The 17,423-nt window shown below is 38.6% G+C and overlaps 1 protein-coding gene across 6 annotated transcripts in view; it reads right to left on the bottom strand.

The window, feature by feature from the left end:
- The window catches only part of arhgef11 (Rho guanine nucleotide exchange factor (GEF) 11), a 209,432-nt gene that overhangs the window by 134,515 nt on the left and 57,494 nt on the right, over positions 1–17,423 (bottom strand). For all 6 annotated transcript variants that reach the window (XM_039742341.1, XM_039742340.1, XM_039742338.1 and 3 more), the window contains 4 exons: positions 17,144–17,328; positions 10,209–10,266; positions 8,428–8,465; positions 5,069–5,131 (listed from right to left, as the gene is read on the bottom strand). In XM_039742341.1, the coding sequence (XP_039598275.1) occupies positions 5,069–5,131; positions 8,428–8,465; positions 10,209–10,266; positions 17,144–17,328 (344 nt within the window). The remainder of the gene's footprint in view (positions 1–5,068; positions 5,132–8,427; positions 8,466–10,208; positions 10,267–17,143; positions 17,329–17,423) is intronic.

Here is a 17,423-nt window from a genome sequence, read left to right on the forward strand (position 1 = left end):
CACTGGAGAGTGGCATTAGTCGAACATCCCTTGGTGGATATTAGCTACTCACAAATGGCACCCTTACAAACTCCAGCTACTGCAGCATCTCAACGAGGATGACCCAGATCGGTGCACTGAATTTGCAGAATGGGCAAAACAAAAATTGGAACAGGACCCTCAGTTTACAGAAGATTTTGTTCAGTGATGAGGCAAACTTTTATGTGAATGGTGAAGTTAACAAACAAAACCACCGCTATTGGTCTGACACTAACCCACATTGGATAGATCCCTCCAAGACTGTTGGAACAAAAAATTGATGGTATGGTGTGGTATATGGGGTACAAAGATAGTGGGGCCATTCTTCATCAATGGAAACCTCAAGGCCACTGGATATGCGAAATTGCTACATGATGATGTGTTTCCCTCTTTATGCACTGAAGCTGGCACGTTCCCTGAGTTTTTCCAGCAAGATGGTGCACCACCACATTATGGGTGTCAGGTCCGAGCATTCCTAGATGAACAGTTTCCTGGAAAGTGGATTGGTCGTGTGGGCCAGTTGAATGGCCCCCAAGGTCTCCCGATCTGACCCCCTTAGACTTTTATCTTTGGGGTTATCTGAAGGCAATTGTCTATGCTGTGAAGATATGAGATGTGCTGCACCTGAAACTACGGATACTGGAAGCCTGTGCTAGCATTTCTCCTGCGGTGTTGCTATCAGTGTGTGAAGAGTGAGAGAAGAGGGTTGCATTGACAATCCAACACAACGGGCAGCACATTGAACACATTTTATAAGTGGTCAGAAACTTGTAAATAACTCAAGAAAGAATAAAGTTACGTTAAAACCAAGCACACCATTGTTTTTCTTGTGAAATTCCCAATAAGTTTGATGTGTCACATGACCCTCTTCCTATTGAAAAAACAAAAGTTGGATCCAAAATGGCCGACTTCAAATGGCCACCATGGTCACCACCCATCTTGAAAAGTTTCCCTCACATATACTAATGTGCCATAAACAGGAAGTTAATATCACCAACCATTCCCATTTTATTAAGGTGTATCCATATAAATGGCCGACCCTGTAGTTTGTGTGTTGTGCCTTGGGACTGTGTATTGCCTGTGGGTCACGGGGAAGACGTGAGCCCACGGGTGAAGAAAAACAATAAAGCCTGTGTGTTTTGTACACGTGCCTCTGCGTGGTCTGTGCCGGGTCGGGTGCTATAAAGCGCCTTTTACAATACACACACAACCAGTCAAAAGATTTAGAACACCTTAGTTTAGCATGCACTGTAATGTCTTAATGTTTCATGAAATCAAGGCATAGACCAAATAAACAATGGCAAATAAAAAAACTAAGTCAAGAAATCATTAAGTGTACAATATTTTATTAAAATTTTTGATTCATCAAAGTAGCCTGGCACCTTTTGCTAATCTAACAGCCAATTTGTGGTACCCCTTTTGATTCAGAATGATAGTCACTCTCACCACACCATACTTCCTCGTCCATGTTTGACAGGTGGTATGACACACTGAGGAACCATCCTTTCACCAGCTCGACGGCATACAAACACCCTGCGTGACATCAACTTCAGGTTTCAAATTTTTGAAACTTTCTTCCAGTCTGCAGTAGTCCACAGCCGGTGTTTCAAGGCCCTATTTTGTCCTCTAAGGAATGAAACTGACACTTGCCTTTTTCGACCTGCACGTTTTTTTCTTTTGCAATGTTCCTAAATGAGAGGCCTAAACTTCTAAGGGTACTAATGCTCCATCTCATTTAATTTGTAATTTGCAGTTTTCATGCCATTATCACTGGAATATTGTCCAAGCAGTGCTTTAGAGGGTGTAGTAACACAGATTGTTCCAACTCTGCTTTAAGACAGTAATCAACACAAGATTGGACACCTGTGCAAACTGCTGTAATTTACAAGGCTTCATTTACTTGAATTGCTGCACAACATCCGTAGGTTGCAAGTATTAATTATTCATGAAGAAGGCCCACTTGTAATATTCTGAAATTTCCATTTTTTCAGTTTTTGCTAAACTAAACTTTAAATTTAAACCTCAAGCAGTTTACTGCTTACCTTTTCACCATTTTAGATTATTCATTGCATTACAACTAATTCCATGAATGAAAGATCAGCATCAGAGCGCTAAATAATTTCCAGAGTTTGACTGGACACAAGTATAGAAAACACCTTTATAGCCCATGAGCCAGGTAACGCATATCATGCGTTACATGAACGCTTTCACAAGGCTAAACGTTAGGGCTGTGCAATGTCTTAAATGTTCACATTGTCATTTCAAAACATTGACAACGTACAAAACCATCATCTGGGAGGGAGGCTTGAGGATTATGAATAAACAACTTCCATGTACCATGGAAAGTGTTTACACTCAGCACATTGCAGTATTTAGTATTTATTACAGTGGTACCTCAGTATACATCTTTAATCCGTTCCAGATCCTTTGACTTATACCAAACAGGACGTATACCAAATTAATTTTTCCCATAAGAAATAAAGGGAACATGAAAAAAAATTCTATTGTTATTGGCATATTATACATTGATGGGGTTGTATAAAATAATTTAAACACTGCTTAATACTAAAATACATAAAGACAAAAGCAATTAGATGAAATAAATAAAAATTTAACCTCAATTTACTTTTTAATAACGTCTTTTTTTTTCACAATCGTATATACCGTTGTTCTCGCCATACGGTATGCAGCAACCATGTCCCGGATACACATGTCAACTTCATACTTTTCAACAATAAATTCAAATTTATGTGAAAAAACACAAAATCACGTGAAAATTCACATAGAGTTACTGTGCAGGTTGTTCACTGAATGCTAGCAGCTGGTGTACTGATGCTCGTGGACAGTCGTGGCTTTGTCTTGAGAGAGGTAAACAAGGGTAGCGCGTTATGTTCTAGCACGCGAGTCGTATTCCAAACAAAGGTCGTATGCCAAGCAAAATTTTTTGCGTCCAAACAAGACATATACCAAGTTGGGCTTATTCCAAAGCGGACGTATACCGAGGTACCACTGTACAATGACATTTAAAATTGCTACAAATCATGATGTAATATTAGCAGAAAACTCTAATATTAGATCTGCCTCATCATAAAATGGATTTGAATAAATATCATTAGAAAACATTTTTTTTTTCCTTTGGAAACTGGAACTTACCAATTATTTTTACTCATTCAAACACAGCATTCTCAGTTGTTCCCTTTCTACCATCTTCCAAACAAAAAAAATCAGCTTGCCATGGATTACAGGAAAAATTGTAGTTTGTGGTCTGGCTATGGCACATATTTTGCCTTTTTTTATCATGCACGCAAATGACATGCCGCCAAAAAAAGCAGCATAAACCTGAGTGTTGATTGGAATTGCGAGCTTGCAATGTACGATGTGCATGCAGGATGATAGCACTGCCTTTAAAAAAAAAAAATAATAATAAATAAATAAATAAATAAATAAATAAATATACATATATATATACATATATATACATACATGTATATGTATATATATATATATATATATATATATATATATATATATATATATATATACACATACATATATATATATACATATATATATGTATATATATATATATACATATATATGTATATATATATAGTGGTGGATTGCCGGCATTTCACTCCGGCCCTCAACCCCAGGCTGCCAGGAGGAGCTCTCCCGACAGCATGATCATGCCCCGAGTTCCAGCAGGGCATCATGGACTATGTAGTGTTTGTACACAGCCCTGCTGGATACCTTGGTGGCCACCAGGCGTCGCTGTAGGGGCTCGTAGGCTCTTATGTGCCCTATAACCCGAGTGCGTCACGGTCACGCGTGACAGGAAGAAACAACGTGCTCCGGGTTGAAGAAAGGACTATTTACCCTGACCCGGAAGGAATAAGGACTTGTGGACTGTTGGGCAGGAACACCTCCGGGTCAGGGAATATAAAAGGAATGTGGGAGCTCCCAGACGATGAGCTGAGTTGGGAGGCAGGGTGGCTAAGCGTCTGGGCGTGGAGGATTGTTATTAATTATTGTATTATTTATTGAGAATTGTGGAGAGGAGCGTGCTTTGTGCACTTTATTATTATAATAAATATCATTATTGGATTTTACCTGGTGTCTGACGTATAGTCTGAGGGTACAAGGGTGCGAGAAGCATCTTATTCTATTACAATATATATATATATATATATATATATATATATATAGCACTGCGTTGATGTATACTGTAATCAGTTTATTTCAGATTTACTATTTTCTGCTCACAGTACAAATACATTCCTAATAGAAAGGGGTGGGGGTGGGGCGGTTCCTTCTTTAAGGTTACAATAAACATTAAAAAAAGGAATTGTATCTTTAAGTAATGTTACAGTAAGACACAAAATAAGCTACCTCAATTTACATCCTGACTCCCACTTCTCCATTGTTATGCCTATGGACAACATCCTGACTGCTGCTCTGGTGTTTCATTCGGCCCCAAAGCATGCCGTCTCACTATTACCACTTGCACAATTTTGCTCCTTTCAACCCTGATTGTTACTTGTTGACCCTTCAAACTCCCACAGCCTGCTCCTGCTCCCATATTTAACACTCTCATATTATTGCATCAAGAGCTGCAAGGGGCCCTTTGCTAGCAGTACCATTGGTTGCAGAGAGCCCAGTAAGCTCTGCCTTCAGTTTCTTTCAGCAGTTTAAATCCGCACAGGCTAAAACTCTGCTAGCCACTGACCTTCGTACTGGCTGGTGCCAAAAAATAAATGCTGAGTCGGCCTAATAAGCTTATTAGATGTGCCACTTCACAACTGAGACACTACACTATTTGTCCAGAAGCTGTGCAGGACTCAGCTTAGTCTTCATCTTCTTCCTCCTCCCAATTCGTTATTACTTTTTCACGATTGGCTTGGGGGTAGAACAGGGATTCCCCATTGGATATTGATATCAAAAGGGGGTGAGGGGATCCCTTGAAGCTTTGAGCATCACTGGGTACCATTCACAATTTACTACAAGTTATCCTGTCAAAATAAATCTTGAAAGTAGTTAAAATGCTCAGTACCTCAAGATTTGCATCGTCCTCATCTTCATTTTCTTCTGGACCAATAATAGATGTTCTTAATACCTACACAAAGCAAAAAATGAAAATGTTTAAGAAATAATTCCAAACTTAAAAGATTAATTAAAATATATAGTATTTTAGAATCATGTTATGTCATTTTCTAACCTGCTTCATCCAGACCAGGATTGCAGGGGGTGATGGAGACTTTGACTCTTGACTACTCTTACAGGAAACTCTGCTTCTTTTAAGCCACACCCAGGAGTACTTCTGGTGCCACAGCAGTGCACACTGGAAGCAGTTCCAGGCTGCCCCATGGGACTACAATTCCCAGCCTTCCCTGCAGATAGCCCTATAGGTGTCCAATCAGTGGGATGCTGCAACCCCCTGTCCTTCCAATATGGCATCCTTTTCTGGTGAGAAACCAATTCCCATCCTGGCCTGGGAGGCTCTTGGGGTGAAAATAAGGTATACTAAAAACTACAGCCTTGTTCACACTCCTCTGTTTGCCCGTCTTGCATGCAATCTGTACCACACTGGTAAAATCAATTCTACTTATGCCTTTCATTCACAACACTGCAGAGTAGTGCAGTGTGTTTTTTTATGTGATATTGTCAAGGACTGAGATACGAACTTTAGGCTGTAACAGGTAGTCATGAAGACCAGGAGTCAGTTGAACAACTAGTGAGGCAGGCACTTTTAAACTTGCCAGTCAATAACCGTTCGCAACATAAAGAGCTATTTAAAAAAAAAGATACCATTCTTTGCTTATTTGTTTATGCATGTAGACTGGCTGATCAGAATCAAAAGCAAAGACACCATGTCCAAAAGTTAAGAAGCTGTGAATTAATGTAAAGGCATTGCTTGTTTCTGTTGGCTAAAGGAGAAAGGAAGTTCGAGTTACCTTTACATTTCTGTCACAAGTATGACCAGCAGAAGAAGGCACTGCTTAAAATCATTGGCAGCACAGTGGTTAGTAATGATATGCTCACCATGAAGTCAGAATGAAGTAGCAGGATATGAAGATGGAGAAAACAAACACACACACACATACAAATGGTTCACTCTTAAATTAAAAGCCTTAAATGATTTTGGCAGTAGTATACTGTTTTTGGTTTTGAACAATGTGCCTGAGTCTGAATGCCTCAGGAGTATTCTCACGTGCAGCTAATGAACAGTCCGAGAATTAGTTTAGCAAAATTACAATTAGAAGTCGAGTATAGGTAAAAATAGCAGCACTCCTCGAATTTCTCAAAGACAGCACAAATCTGAATGCTTCTTGACGTTACAGTCAGCTGCAGCACCTTTAACACACTGGCTACTCAACTGTTTATTACCAGGATGCTGAAGCATAGGACTGTGAATCCATGATAAGTAATGAATTTAATTTATGTAAAGACACTCTTAATTACTTTATTTTCGCCATCAACATAACTAAAAGTCTCCATTTAAATGAGTCAGTTTCTTTGCACTGTTCTCACAACACATTTGGTAGTTGGTGACTGTTTACAGATGGTGGGTGGCAGAATGTCAATGTAGTGCTGTCCTGACAGTTGTGACAGGTTGCATGCCTTGTGATGAAAATCCGCATCAGCAGCACAGCCTACAGGTTCCACATCATCCAAATTATTGTCAATATCTCAAACACCATCATTATTATCAACTGCAGACTGTCTGTTTATAACACTATTTTACACAAGCTGTTGCCACCAAAAAAAAAAACTGACTATAAACTAGATGGCAGCACTGCAGTGGGTAACTAAAGACGGCAGCAAAGATCTTAAGCAAGCTGGCTGCCTCAATAGGGCCTGTATGCGGAGATATGAAGTCACGACCTGACAGGCTCAATGAGATACAAGTTAACTTGTAGCTCACTTTCAAAGTGTTGATGACAGAGACATATAAACAGACAGAATATGAATACATGTTCAAAGGCCACAGGAGCTCAAGGTTTTTTTAAGGAATAACAGAAGGACATGTCTAAAACAAGGGTTAATCTTTAGACCAGTTTCTGTCAGTTCAGGTAACAGCTGAAATGTTAATTTAACAAAATAAATCTCAGGCACCACTTTCAGGGGTACCAATATTTTATGGTGACCCTTTGACATACATACCTTTTATTAGTAATTACACTGTGGATAGCATGTGTCAAAAGGATCAAGATAAATTACATTTTCTTGAGCAGTATGTTAAAGGATGGCCACATAAATTTGTCTGAAGCTGTGCACTCAAATTGCCACTAGCAGGTTACAAACAAGCAAGGAAACTTACAACGATGGAGTGCCAACAGCTACAGCACATATGAATAAGGCATTGAACCGGCCTCAAATTAGGTCATCACATAATGAAGGAGCATTAGTTGATTATGCACTTTTTCCTCATTAGCTGTACAAATTGAATGCCTAATATGTTATGTCCAATGCAGGGAAGTATAAGAAACCATTGGTAATAGTATGAACATGTGCACGGTCCTTTCCAAGCTTCCTTATAATTAGAAATTAGAGTGGAGATCAAAAGCCTGTACTACAGTTACAGATTATGGACTATGGCAAGTTTTTCTTAAGTTAATTTTTGAAGTATATAAATGATGATAGTTTGAGGCAAAAAAAACAAGCAGAGAAATTATTTGTACTGCACATATTTTCAACACAACGCTTTGAAATGTAAATGATTAAATACTTCTAATTGTGTATTTTTGTCTGCTATGTCCGTTAAATAAAAGGAGAAGGCACAGCTCATTTAGATCATGAGTAAAAGGCATGCTAAAATATTCACTTCTGCATGAAACACAGTTTGAAGATGAGCAGATATGATAGGAAAACACACATAAATCTTATACATTAAAACTAACTTGGATGGTCAGTTGTAGCTTGTTAAGTTGAAGTACTTCTAGAACGTCTATGCCGATATGCACCTGATGAAAGCAGTGGCAAGAACTCTTCAGTTTTCAACAAGTTCTACAGGTCTCTAGTAGGAAAAGATGTGGGCTGAATACTGCCTTACAAAAGCTGTCTAAATGCTATGGAGAAAAGATCATCTTCAAAGACGAATTAGGCAACAGGTTCTATGGTGTTCTAAGTATATTAAAATATATTGTATGTAATAATGAAGATGTAAAATTTTCAAATAAAATTTCAGTCCAATTCACTTTCATTAGCAATTACTTCCGGATGAAACATTTACAGGAAACCTGCACAATCAATATCTAAAACTGTTAAAAAAAAATCCCTGTTAAACTTAAAAAACACACACACACACACACACACACACACATACACACACACACAAAGATTGTCAAAAATGTATGATAAGCTTAATATTCCTCACAACAGAATTCCATAAAAATTAATAACCATACCTACCTGATTTTCCACACACTGAAAGTCCACTGAGAGGTGACCTGAAAAAATGATCAGTGAAAGGACAGGTTAACAATGCAGTAATATTAAAAATAAAGGAATTATTATTAATATGCATGTGTACACACAGTACATTTGCAACAAAACATAGCAGCTTTGCCATAAACATTTAAATCTTTAAACAATTTGCTTTGTCATACACACTATTAAAGAAACTTTGTGCCTTTTATTGCTTTTAAACATATTTGTCTCACTTACAAAACTAAATTTACTCAGTGTGGATTAGGATATTAAGTATAAATGAATGTGCCTCTCGATGAACTGGTGCCTCATCTGTGCCCGTGGCCTTGTAACATGGGAGGAAACAATGCAGACCCAGAGAGAACATTCATCTTTGATTTGAACAAACCCCAGGCATGTGATGTGTGCCCATAACCCAACGCTAACCACTACAGTACTCTGCCACCTAGTGTTTAATTCATTCAAAAGGTTGTCAGGTATTCTATCAGTGTGGCCAATACTTAGAAAAAAAGACATCCTAAATGCAAATATATTTCTGAATATACAGTATAATATTATTATAACAAAGTCAAATAGGAAGGCAACTTAAAAATGTAATACTTGTAACTCTGAACAGGTGAACATAACGGTTCTATCACTTGTCCACATGGTCTCCCTGCAGATCGATGCATTTCGTGTATCGCCCCACTAACATCTTCATTTCTTGGTAGAAGTTTTTCTACTGCTGCCAAATCCAGACGTGCATTGCTTCCTTATTCTAATTATCAGAGGTGAACCCGCAACTGTGTAGAGCGACTTTAGGTGAACTAAAGATGTGATAGTATAAGGGGGTTGTAGAAGACGTTCAAACTGCAGCTGTTACACTGCCTCCACCATTGTTTCAGCTGCATGGGGACATCATGGATCAGCAAAATGGTTTATTACAGGATTCCTATTCTTTTACTGAGATTTGCAGGTTTCAGTTTCTCTCTAAGCATAGCACAGTATGTTGCACTGGTCGCCGATTGTCTGTGTTCTTGAAAATGTGCCAAAAAACACATTTCACACTTGCATAGGAAGCAGCCATCAAAGTGAGTGATATTTGTGATATTATGTGTACTGATGTCTCTCTTTGTCTATAGAAATAAAGAAGAAAAACAATAATCCACCTACCATATTTCTGTACTCGCAAGAGGGCCACGATCTTGCACAACAAAACATCCGTGATGTCACTTCCGGTTCCTGTACAACTTAATCTGCCGGTCTTCTCTGATGGAGGCATTCCCCATGTTGATTTGGGCTTGTGTGTGTGATATTGATTGTCAACCAAATCAAACTTCATCAGGTAAACTTGTCCTTCCCACTTTAAACTTTTCTATCCATTGATAAACTTTTCATGGAGTCGTGCTGTTTTGACTTCTGTACTGAGCCAACATCTTTCTGTTAATTTCAGCAGGTTTCACTCCCACTGCCCAAAGCAATCTCAGTATGGCACGTTGTTCAACAATGGTGCAATCCCACAGCAGAGCATCCATGTTCATTTGACCTTGGCTTCAACTAGACTAACAGCACAGCTATGCGTGTTGAAACTACAAATACACCATCATGAATATGTTGTATTGTATCAGCTTCAGTCCGTTGCGGTTACCATGTAATTTTCAAATTGCCTTATTTTTTGATCTACCATTGCTCACTGCTTTTCATGCCCTTGACATAAATTTGTGTAAAATAATCACAAGACATTTCTGATGTTTCTGCTGCACATCCATACATTAAAATCTTACCTGATTCCGCTGTTTGCTGTCCATCAGATGACTCACTTGATCTGGAACTCAAGTTTTCCTGAAATACAATTAATTGTAATTTATTAAATGGTATGTTCATGTGTTTAGACACTAAACAAATCTGAAACTGTTCAGAGGCCTTACCTTACATTATCTGAAAAGGTTACTTCAACTATTCCCAAAAAACCTATTTTAATATGTCATGCATAACTATAGACACTAATTTCTCTGTAATATAAAATGACACAGAAACTGAATCCTGCTGAACTAAAGGAGGTTTTCACTTCCAATAAAGGTTTATCTGTTCACAGAAATGCTGCTTTGTTAAAAGACCAATGCCCGGTTTCTCATCACTGGAATGCTATGGTGCCTCTCTGAAGCAAAAACTATGACAATGTTTTAAACAGAAAGATGATAAAAATCACTGTTTTACTTAGAGTGTCAAAATTGTGCTCTACAACAACAAATTTTTGGGATTATTATTAAGTTAGTTAGGACTGCAGAAAGATTTTCTGTCAGCTAATTGTTTAAAAAAAAAAAAAACTGCAGTAATACTGCATATTAAAAATGGTAAAAAAATCCATCTAATGTGACTCCCAAAACAGTTTCAGCTTCAGAGTCTCTACACTCTTAAACAATCTCAATAGCAATGGACGCCGACTTCTTTGTGAACTGCTTTTAAAAGAATCTCAAGTTCTTTACATATAATTGATTTCTAATAAGATATCCTCAAAGTTTAAATTCTTTCCTTCTTTTATGCAGTATATGTGTGATTTGAATTTTTTCTGTTCATAGCGATTATTCTAAATTGCATTTTAAAAATATTCAAATACCCTCAGAGTTTGTGAACATTAAGAGTCAGATCCAGGGGCACCTTGTCACCTCAAAAGAAAAAAAGAGATATAGATAGATAGACAGGCATGAATGGCTCTAAATAATGATTGATAGATGGATAGACATGAAAGGGTCTGTATAATGATCGATAGATAGATGGAAAAACAGACATGAATAGCACGATAGATGGACGGATGAATATTCCCACTTAACATACTCTACAGGTAGATGTATTTTCAGTTGCCTCATATTTGCTTGTGCCACAGCTCACTGCTTGCCCACACCTCATCATGTCTCCAGGAAAAACATTAAAACAAGGCAAAATAATACTATAAGCATCTCACAACAGAACCTCACATCTGGGAGAGGCAGGGTTTTCTAGATAAATCCGGAGTCACTGTTTGTCTTTATGTCCACATAGTATGTGATTCGGAGATGCTACGTTCAAATCTCTCCTCTTTTTCTAAATAATAATTAACTGAATAGTTTTTGATGCGTATACAAATAGCATAATCAATATGAGGGTCTTCCACACCATGATCTAGCAAAAGTCAGACATGGATAATTCAAAAAAGTATTTACTGGCATTTCAGCTACTTAGTATTCAAGCACAGTACATACATGACTAATTTGTATCTAAACTGTCAAATTGTGGCGTAGTCTTTAAAGCATCTACTTGGAAAAGGCAACATAATGAGATCCAGACCATCAAAAAGACTGATTCAGTCTCAAAAGCTTGCAATGGTACAAGAAATCAGGGATTACCACGTACTATCCTTCTATATATATGCGGTCGGGATTGTCCTTCCGTTCCGTGAGTGCTACGCAGGCGCAGAGTTTCACACACGCCCCGTCCATTTTGCAATGTACGATGGGATTTGTAGTCTCGTTTTTCCGGGTAAAAGATGATTTTCTAATCCAGACTGTGCGATATCATCTTCTTCTTTCTTACTATATAAAAGCGATCGGGATTGTCCTTCCGTCCCATGAGTGGAAAGCGTAGCGGTATTCTGCTTATCACAGACTTACTACTTGCAGCTTGCGGTACATAGCGACATGATGTGAGCAGAGTTCTGGTGCTCCCATTGTTCCCTTGCTTTTGTGCATGATGCGCTGGAAAAATAGGCAAAATTATGTCTCTGGAAATAATTAATGTTGATGGAGTACAAATGCCTCACCGCTTAGTAAAATACAGGGGGGTTCAAAAGGGCGACCTCAATATAGAAAAAAAGTTTAAATTTCATCACAAAAATAACAGAAACTACGAATATTAAAGTAATACCGCTCAAATGCAATATAACCAAATTAATGAGTTTGTATAAAATATCAAATTGATCTACATATTGAATTGCCTTAAAAAGTGGTCAACTTAAAAGTCGGTCGCCTTAAAAGGCGGGTAAGCCTAGTATACAATATTTCTGTATGCGTATAGTATATATTTCTGCTGTGAGACTTGCACTTTCATAATAAGCTCTATGTGCCACCTAAATTCGCCAAATCCTGTTTAAAATAAGTTGGTTTAAAAATTAATAAATTAATTGGTGGGCTTATGAAAAATTCCAGTAATCATGCAACATTGACAATTGTTTATTATGACTTCCTCTGTGGCGCAATATAATCAGCTGCCGCCTGGGAACCAAAAGGTCGCAAGTTTGATCCTGCACCACTCTGTTTTTGAGAAGTAAACTGCTCTTAGTCTTACTATTTTAGAATAAAAACATACATTTAATTTCAGTCTGTAACAGTCGGTGTAATTTATGATACTTGTAAAGGTTAGCTTTGTTTTTTTTTTGTCAGTTTTATTATCTCAGCCGCGTTCACGAGCCCAAACACATCATTGCCTACATACTAAAGTGTCAGCAGGCACTTTTCGTGGCATTACACATATGTAGTCAGTTTGTCTTCTCTCAGTAATCTTTCATGCAAACTTGCATCACTGGTTCCGCACACAATTCAGTCACGTATAAGGGAACTTTTAATCTCCCCGAAATTGCATGTGCCTGCTAACACTCTCAGATCTGTGACGTAGTTGTCTATATTTTCTCCCCTTGCCCGATTTCTTGAAAAAAATCTGAACCTCTCTACAGTTTTGTTTATTTTCAGGTTGTAATGTTCATCAGATTTACGTATCATCATGCTCATGGTTAACTCATCAGGTCTTACATCACCGGTCAGTGCCCGACACAATTCTCTGCCACTCTCTCCAATAAGATAACGGAATAATCTGACCTTAGTGTTTTCCTCTGCCTCTGGCATTGCAAATTCTGTGTATACAGTCAACCCTCGTTTATCGCGGTTAATCCGTTCCAGACTCTGCCGCGATAAATGAATTTCCGCAAAGTAGAAACCATATGTTTGTATGGTTATTTTTATATATTTTAAGCCCTTATAAACTCTCCCACACTGTTAACATTATTAGAGCCCTCTAGACATGAAATAACACCCTTTAGTCAAACGTTTAAACTGTGCTTCATTACAAGACAGAGATTGCATTCTTTTAATTGTGAGAAAGAACTGCCAACATATCTTATCTTCAAAGGAGCACCGCGCTCGCTAAGAAAAGCAAATAATCAAAAAATCAATACGTACTTTTAAGTATACAGAAGCACCGTGATAAAGCGGTATTTTGTAGAGGAGCGTCCTATCTTCTAGGCAAACAGCCACTGTGTAAACAGCCCTGCTCTGCTCATACCCCCTCCATCAGGCAGAGAGAGTGAGAGAGAAGCAAACAAAACAAGCGCCACGCGGGAAGCATATCTTTTAGCATTGAGGAGTTTTAGTTAATATGTAATACATGCTCTGATTGGGTAGCTTCTAAGCCATCCGCCAATAGCGTCCCTTGTATGAAATCAACTGGGCAATCAAACTGAGGAAGCATGTAACCTAAATTAAAAGACCCATTGTCCGCAGAAAGCGGCGAACCAGCGAAATATCCGTGATATATATTTAGATGTGCTTACATTTAAAATCTGCGATAGAGTGAAGCCGCGAAAGTTGAAGCGCGATATAGCGAGGGATTACTGTAATCTGAACTCGTCCTTCCATGTTCTCCATACCTTCGCCAGGTCTTTAGCATTAAGGCTTTATACCCTGCGTCTTCTCATTAAACTTGTATCTCGCGAATATCTCGTGTGATCTTGCAATGTCCACGGCTTTATTTAATTTTAGCTCAGACCTGGCACTTAAAAGTTTCTGTCGCACTTTTGCTGAGCTTGTGCCAAACACTATTCTATCCCTGACCATCTCATCTTCGTTTGCATAAGCACAGCCCTTCACCAGCAATTTTAACTCCGTTAGAAAGTGATCAAAAGTCTCATTTATACCGTGTCCTCTAAGTAAACTTGTATCTCGCAAATATCGTATTCGTCTTAGACATGACAAACGCCAACGGCAGCGTGTCTATGAACTTAATTTAAACTTAAGCTTTACACCTTGCTTTCCTATTCATTTGCATAAGCACAGTCCTTAACCAGCAATTTTAACTTCATTACAGCAATTTTAACTCCCTTACAGAGTGATCAAAAGTCTCGTTTACACCCTGCGTCTTCTCATTAAACTTGTATCTCGCGAATATCGTATTCGTCGTAGGCATGACAAACGCCAGCGGCAGCGTGTCTATGAACTTAATTTAAACTTAAGGTTTACACTGTGCTTTGTTTCCGCAGTAGCTGCACTTATAAATATGCTTGTATGCGTCACTCGCTTCATACAGGTATTCTTTTGCTGCCTTCTCAATTGTGTAATGCGTTTTTTGAACAGGTTTCATTCATCGAAGTGATCACTACCCAAATTGGTACTTGTGAATCTAAGATGTTTAATAGTCATTCCCGGTATTAAGTTGTGGATTTGCCTGTGAATATTTAGCGGCAGCGTGTCTATGAATGTAATTTAAACTTAAGCTTTACACCTTGCTTTCCTATTGATATGTGTACAAAGGCTGGCTCAGCGTCAGAGGGTTTCCGCAGTAGCTGCACTTATGAATATGCTAAGCACAGTCCTTCACCCTTGAATATTTACCTTATATGGGCAGGCACTCAATTATGCGTCCCGCATCATCACGCCTCCCACGGCGACCAAGCTGCTGGCTATGGCCGTATACAGTGGTGTGAAAAACTATTTGCCCCCTTCCTGATTTCTTATTCTTTTGCATGTTTGTCACACAAAATGTTTCTGATCATCAAACACATTTAACCATTAGTCAAATATTACACAAGTAAACACAAAATGCAGTTTTTAAATGATGGTTTTTATCATTTAGGGAGAAAAAAAATCCAAACCTACATGGCCCTGTGTTAAAAAGTAATTGCCCCCTGAACCTAATAACTGGTTGGGCCACCCTTAGCAGCAATAACTGCAATCAAGTGTTTGCGATAACTTGCAATGAGTCTTTTACAGCGCTCTCGAGGAATTTTGTCCCACTCATCTTTGCAGAATTGTTGTAATTCAGCTTTATTTGAGGGTTTTCTAGCATGAACCGCCTTTTTAAGGTCATGCCATAGCATCTCAATTGGATTCAGGTCAGGACTTTGACTAGACCACTCCAAAGTCTTCATTTTGTTTTTCTTCAGCCATTCAGAGGTGGATTTGCTGGTTTGTTTTGGGTTATTGTGCTGCTGCAGCACCCAAGATCACTTCAGCTTGAGTTGACGAACAGATGGCCAGACATTCTCCTTCAGGATTTTTTGGTAGACAGTAGAATTCATGGCTCCATCTATAACAGCAAGCCTTCCAGGTCCTAAAGCAGCAAAACAACCCCAGACCATCACACTACCACCACCATATTTTACTGTTGGTATGATGATCTTTTCTGAAATGCTGTGTTCCTTTTACGCCAGATGTAATGGGACATTTGCCTTCCAAAAAGTTAAACTTTTGTCTCATCAGTCCACAAGGTATTTTCCCAAAAGTCTTGGCAATCATTGAGATGTTTCTTAGCAAAATTGAGACGAGCCCTAATGTTCTTTTTGCTTAACAGTGGTTTGCGTCTTGGAAATCTTCCATGCAGGCCGTTTTTGCCCAGTCTCTTTCTTATGGTGGAGTCGTGAACACTGACCTTAATTGAGGCAAGTGAGGCCTGCAGTTCTTTAGACGTTGTCCTGGGGTCTTTTGTGACCTCTCGGATGAGTCGTTTCTGCGCTCTTGGGGTAATTTTGGTCGGCCGGCCACTCCTGGGAAGGTTCACCACTGTTCCATGTTTTTGCCATTTGTGGATAATGGCTCTCACTGTGGTTCGCTGGAGTCCCAAAGCTTTAGAAATGGCTTTATAACCTTTACCAGACTGATAGATCTCAATTACTTCTGTTCTCATTTGTTCCTGAATTTCTTTGGATCTTGGCATGATGTCTAGCTTTTGAGGTGCTTTTGGTCTACTTCTCTGTGTCAGGCAGCTCCTATTTAAGTGATTTCTTGATTGAAACAGGTGTGGCAGTAATCAGGCCTGGGGGTGGCTACGGAAATTGAACTCAGGTGTGATACACCACAGTTAGGTTATTTTTAACAAGGGGCAATTACTTTTCACACAGGGCCATGTAGGTTTGGATTTTTTTCTCCCTAAATAATAAAAAACATCATTTAAAAACTGCATTTTGTGTTTACTTGTGTTATATTTGACTAATGGTTAAATGTGTTTGATGATCAGAAACATTTTGTGTGACAAACATGTAAAAGAATAAGAAATCAGGAAGGGGGCAAACAGTTTTTCACACCACTGTATATGGATGAAAGTAGGTTCCATTTATGACCATTACGCATAGAATTTCAAAATGAAACCTGCCTAACTTAGTAAGCTGTAAGGAATGAGCCTGCCAAATTTCAGCCTTCCATCTACACGGGAAGTTGGAGAATTAGTGATGAGTCAGTCAGTCAGGGCTTTACCTTTTATTAGTATAGATTCTAGGAGCCTGGAGGACAGTGCCCTGGTGCACTGCTCAGTCAGACTCAAAAAACATTTCCAAATGAGAACACTTATAACCCTGAGAATCAATTTGACTTTTTTTTTCTAATTTTAGTTTAAGACTGACTAAAAAATACGCATTCTCATACTTAATTGGCAAACACACTCTAATAAACTACTTTAGGAGCAGCACTGGATGACTAATTACCTGTCTAGGCCTATGTACACTGTCTTGGGGAACATCTGCAAAGGTTGCAGGAGTAGGTGGAGAAAGATGCAGAGAAGGAATTGCACCATTTGATCCAACCTGTGGAAGATCTAGAATAGGTGGTATGCTGGTAGAAAAGGACGAGTCCTGTGGGTCTTGCAGAGTGAGTGCAACATAGGTACCAGCTGGAAAAAAAACATACAATTTCCGTTATAAAATGCAGCCTCTTAATTTATGGATAACAGACACAATGATGTTATTAAGATCTGATATAAGCCAA

This window comes from Polypterus senegalus, chromosome 18 (genome assembly GCF_016835505.1).
Source record: "Polypterus senegalus isolate Bchr_013 chromosome 18, ASM1683550v1, whole genome shotgun sequence".
Classification (NCBI taxonomy): domain Eukaryota; kingdom Metazoa; phylum Chordata; class Cladistia; order Polypteriformes; family Polypteridae; genus Polypterus; species Polypterus senegalus.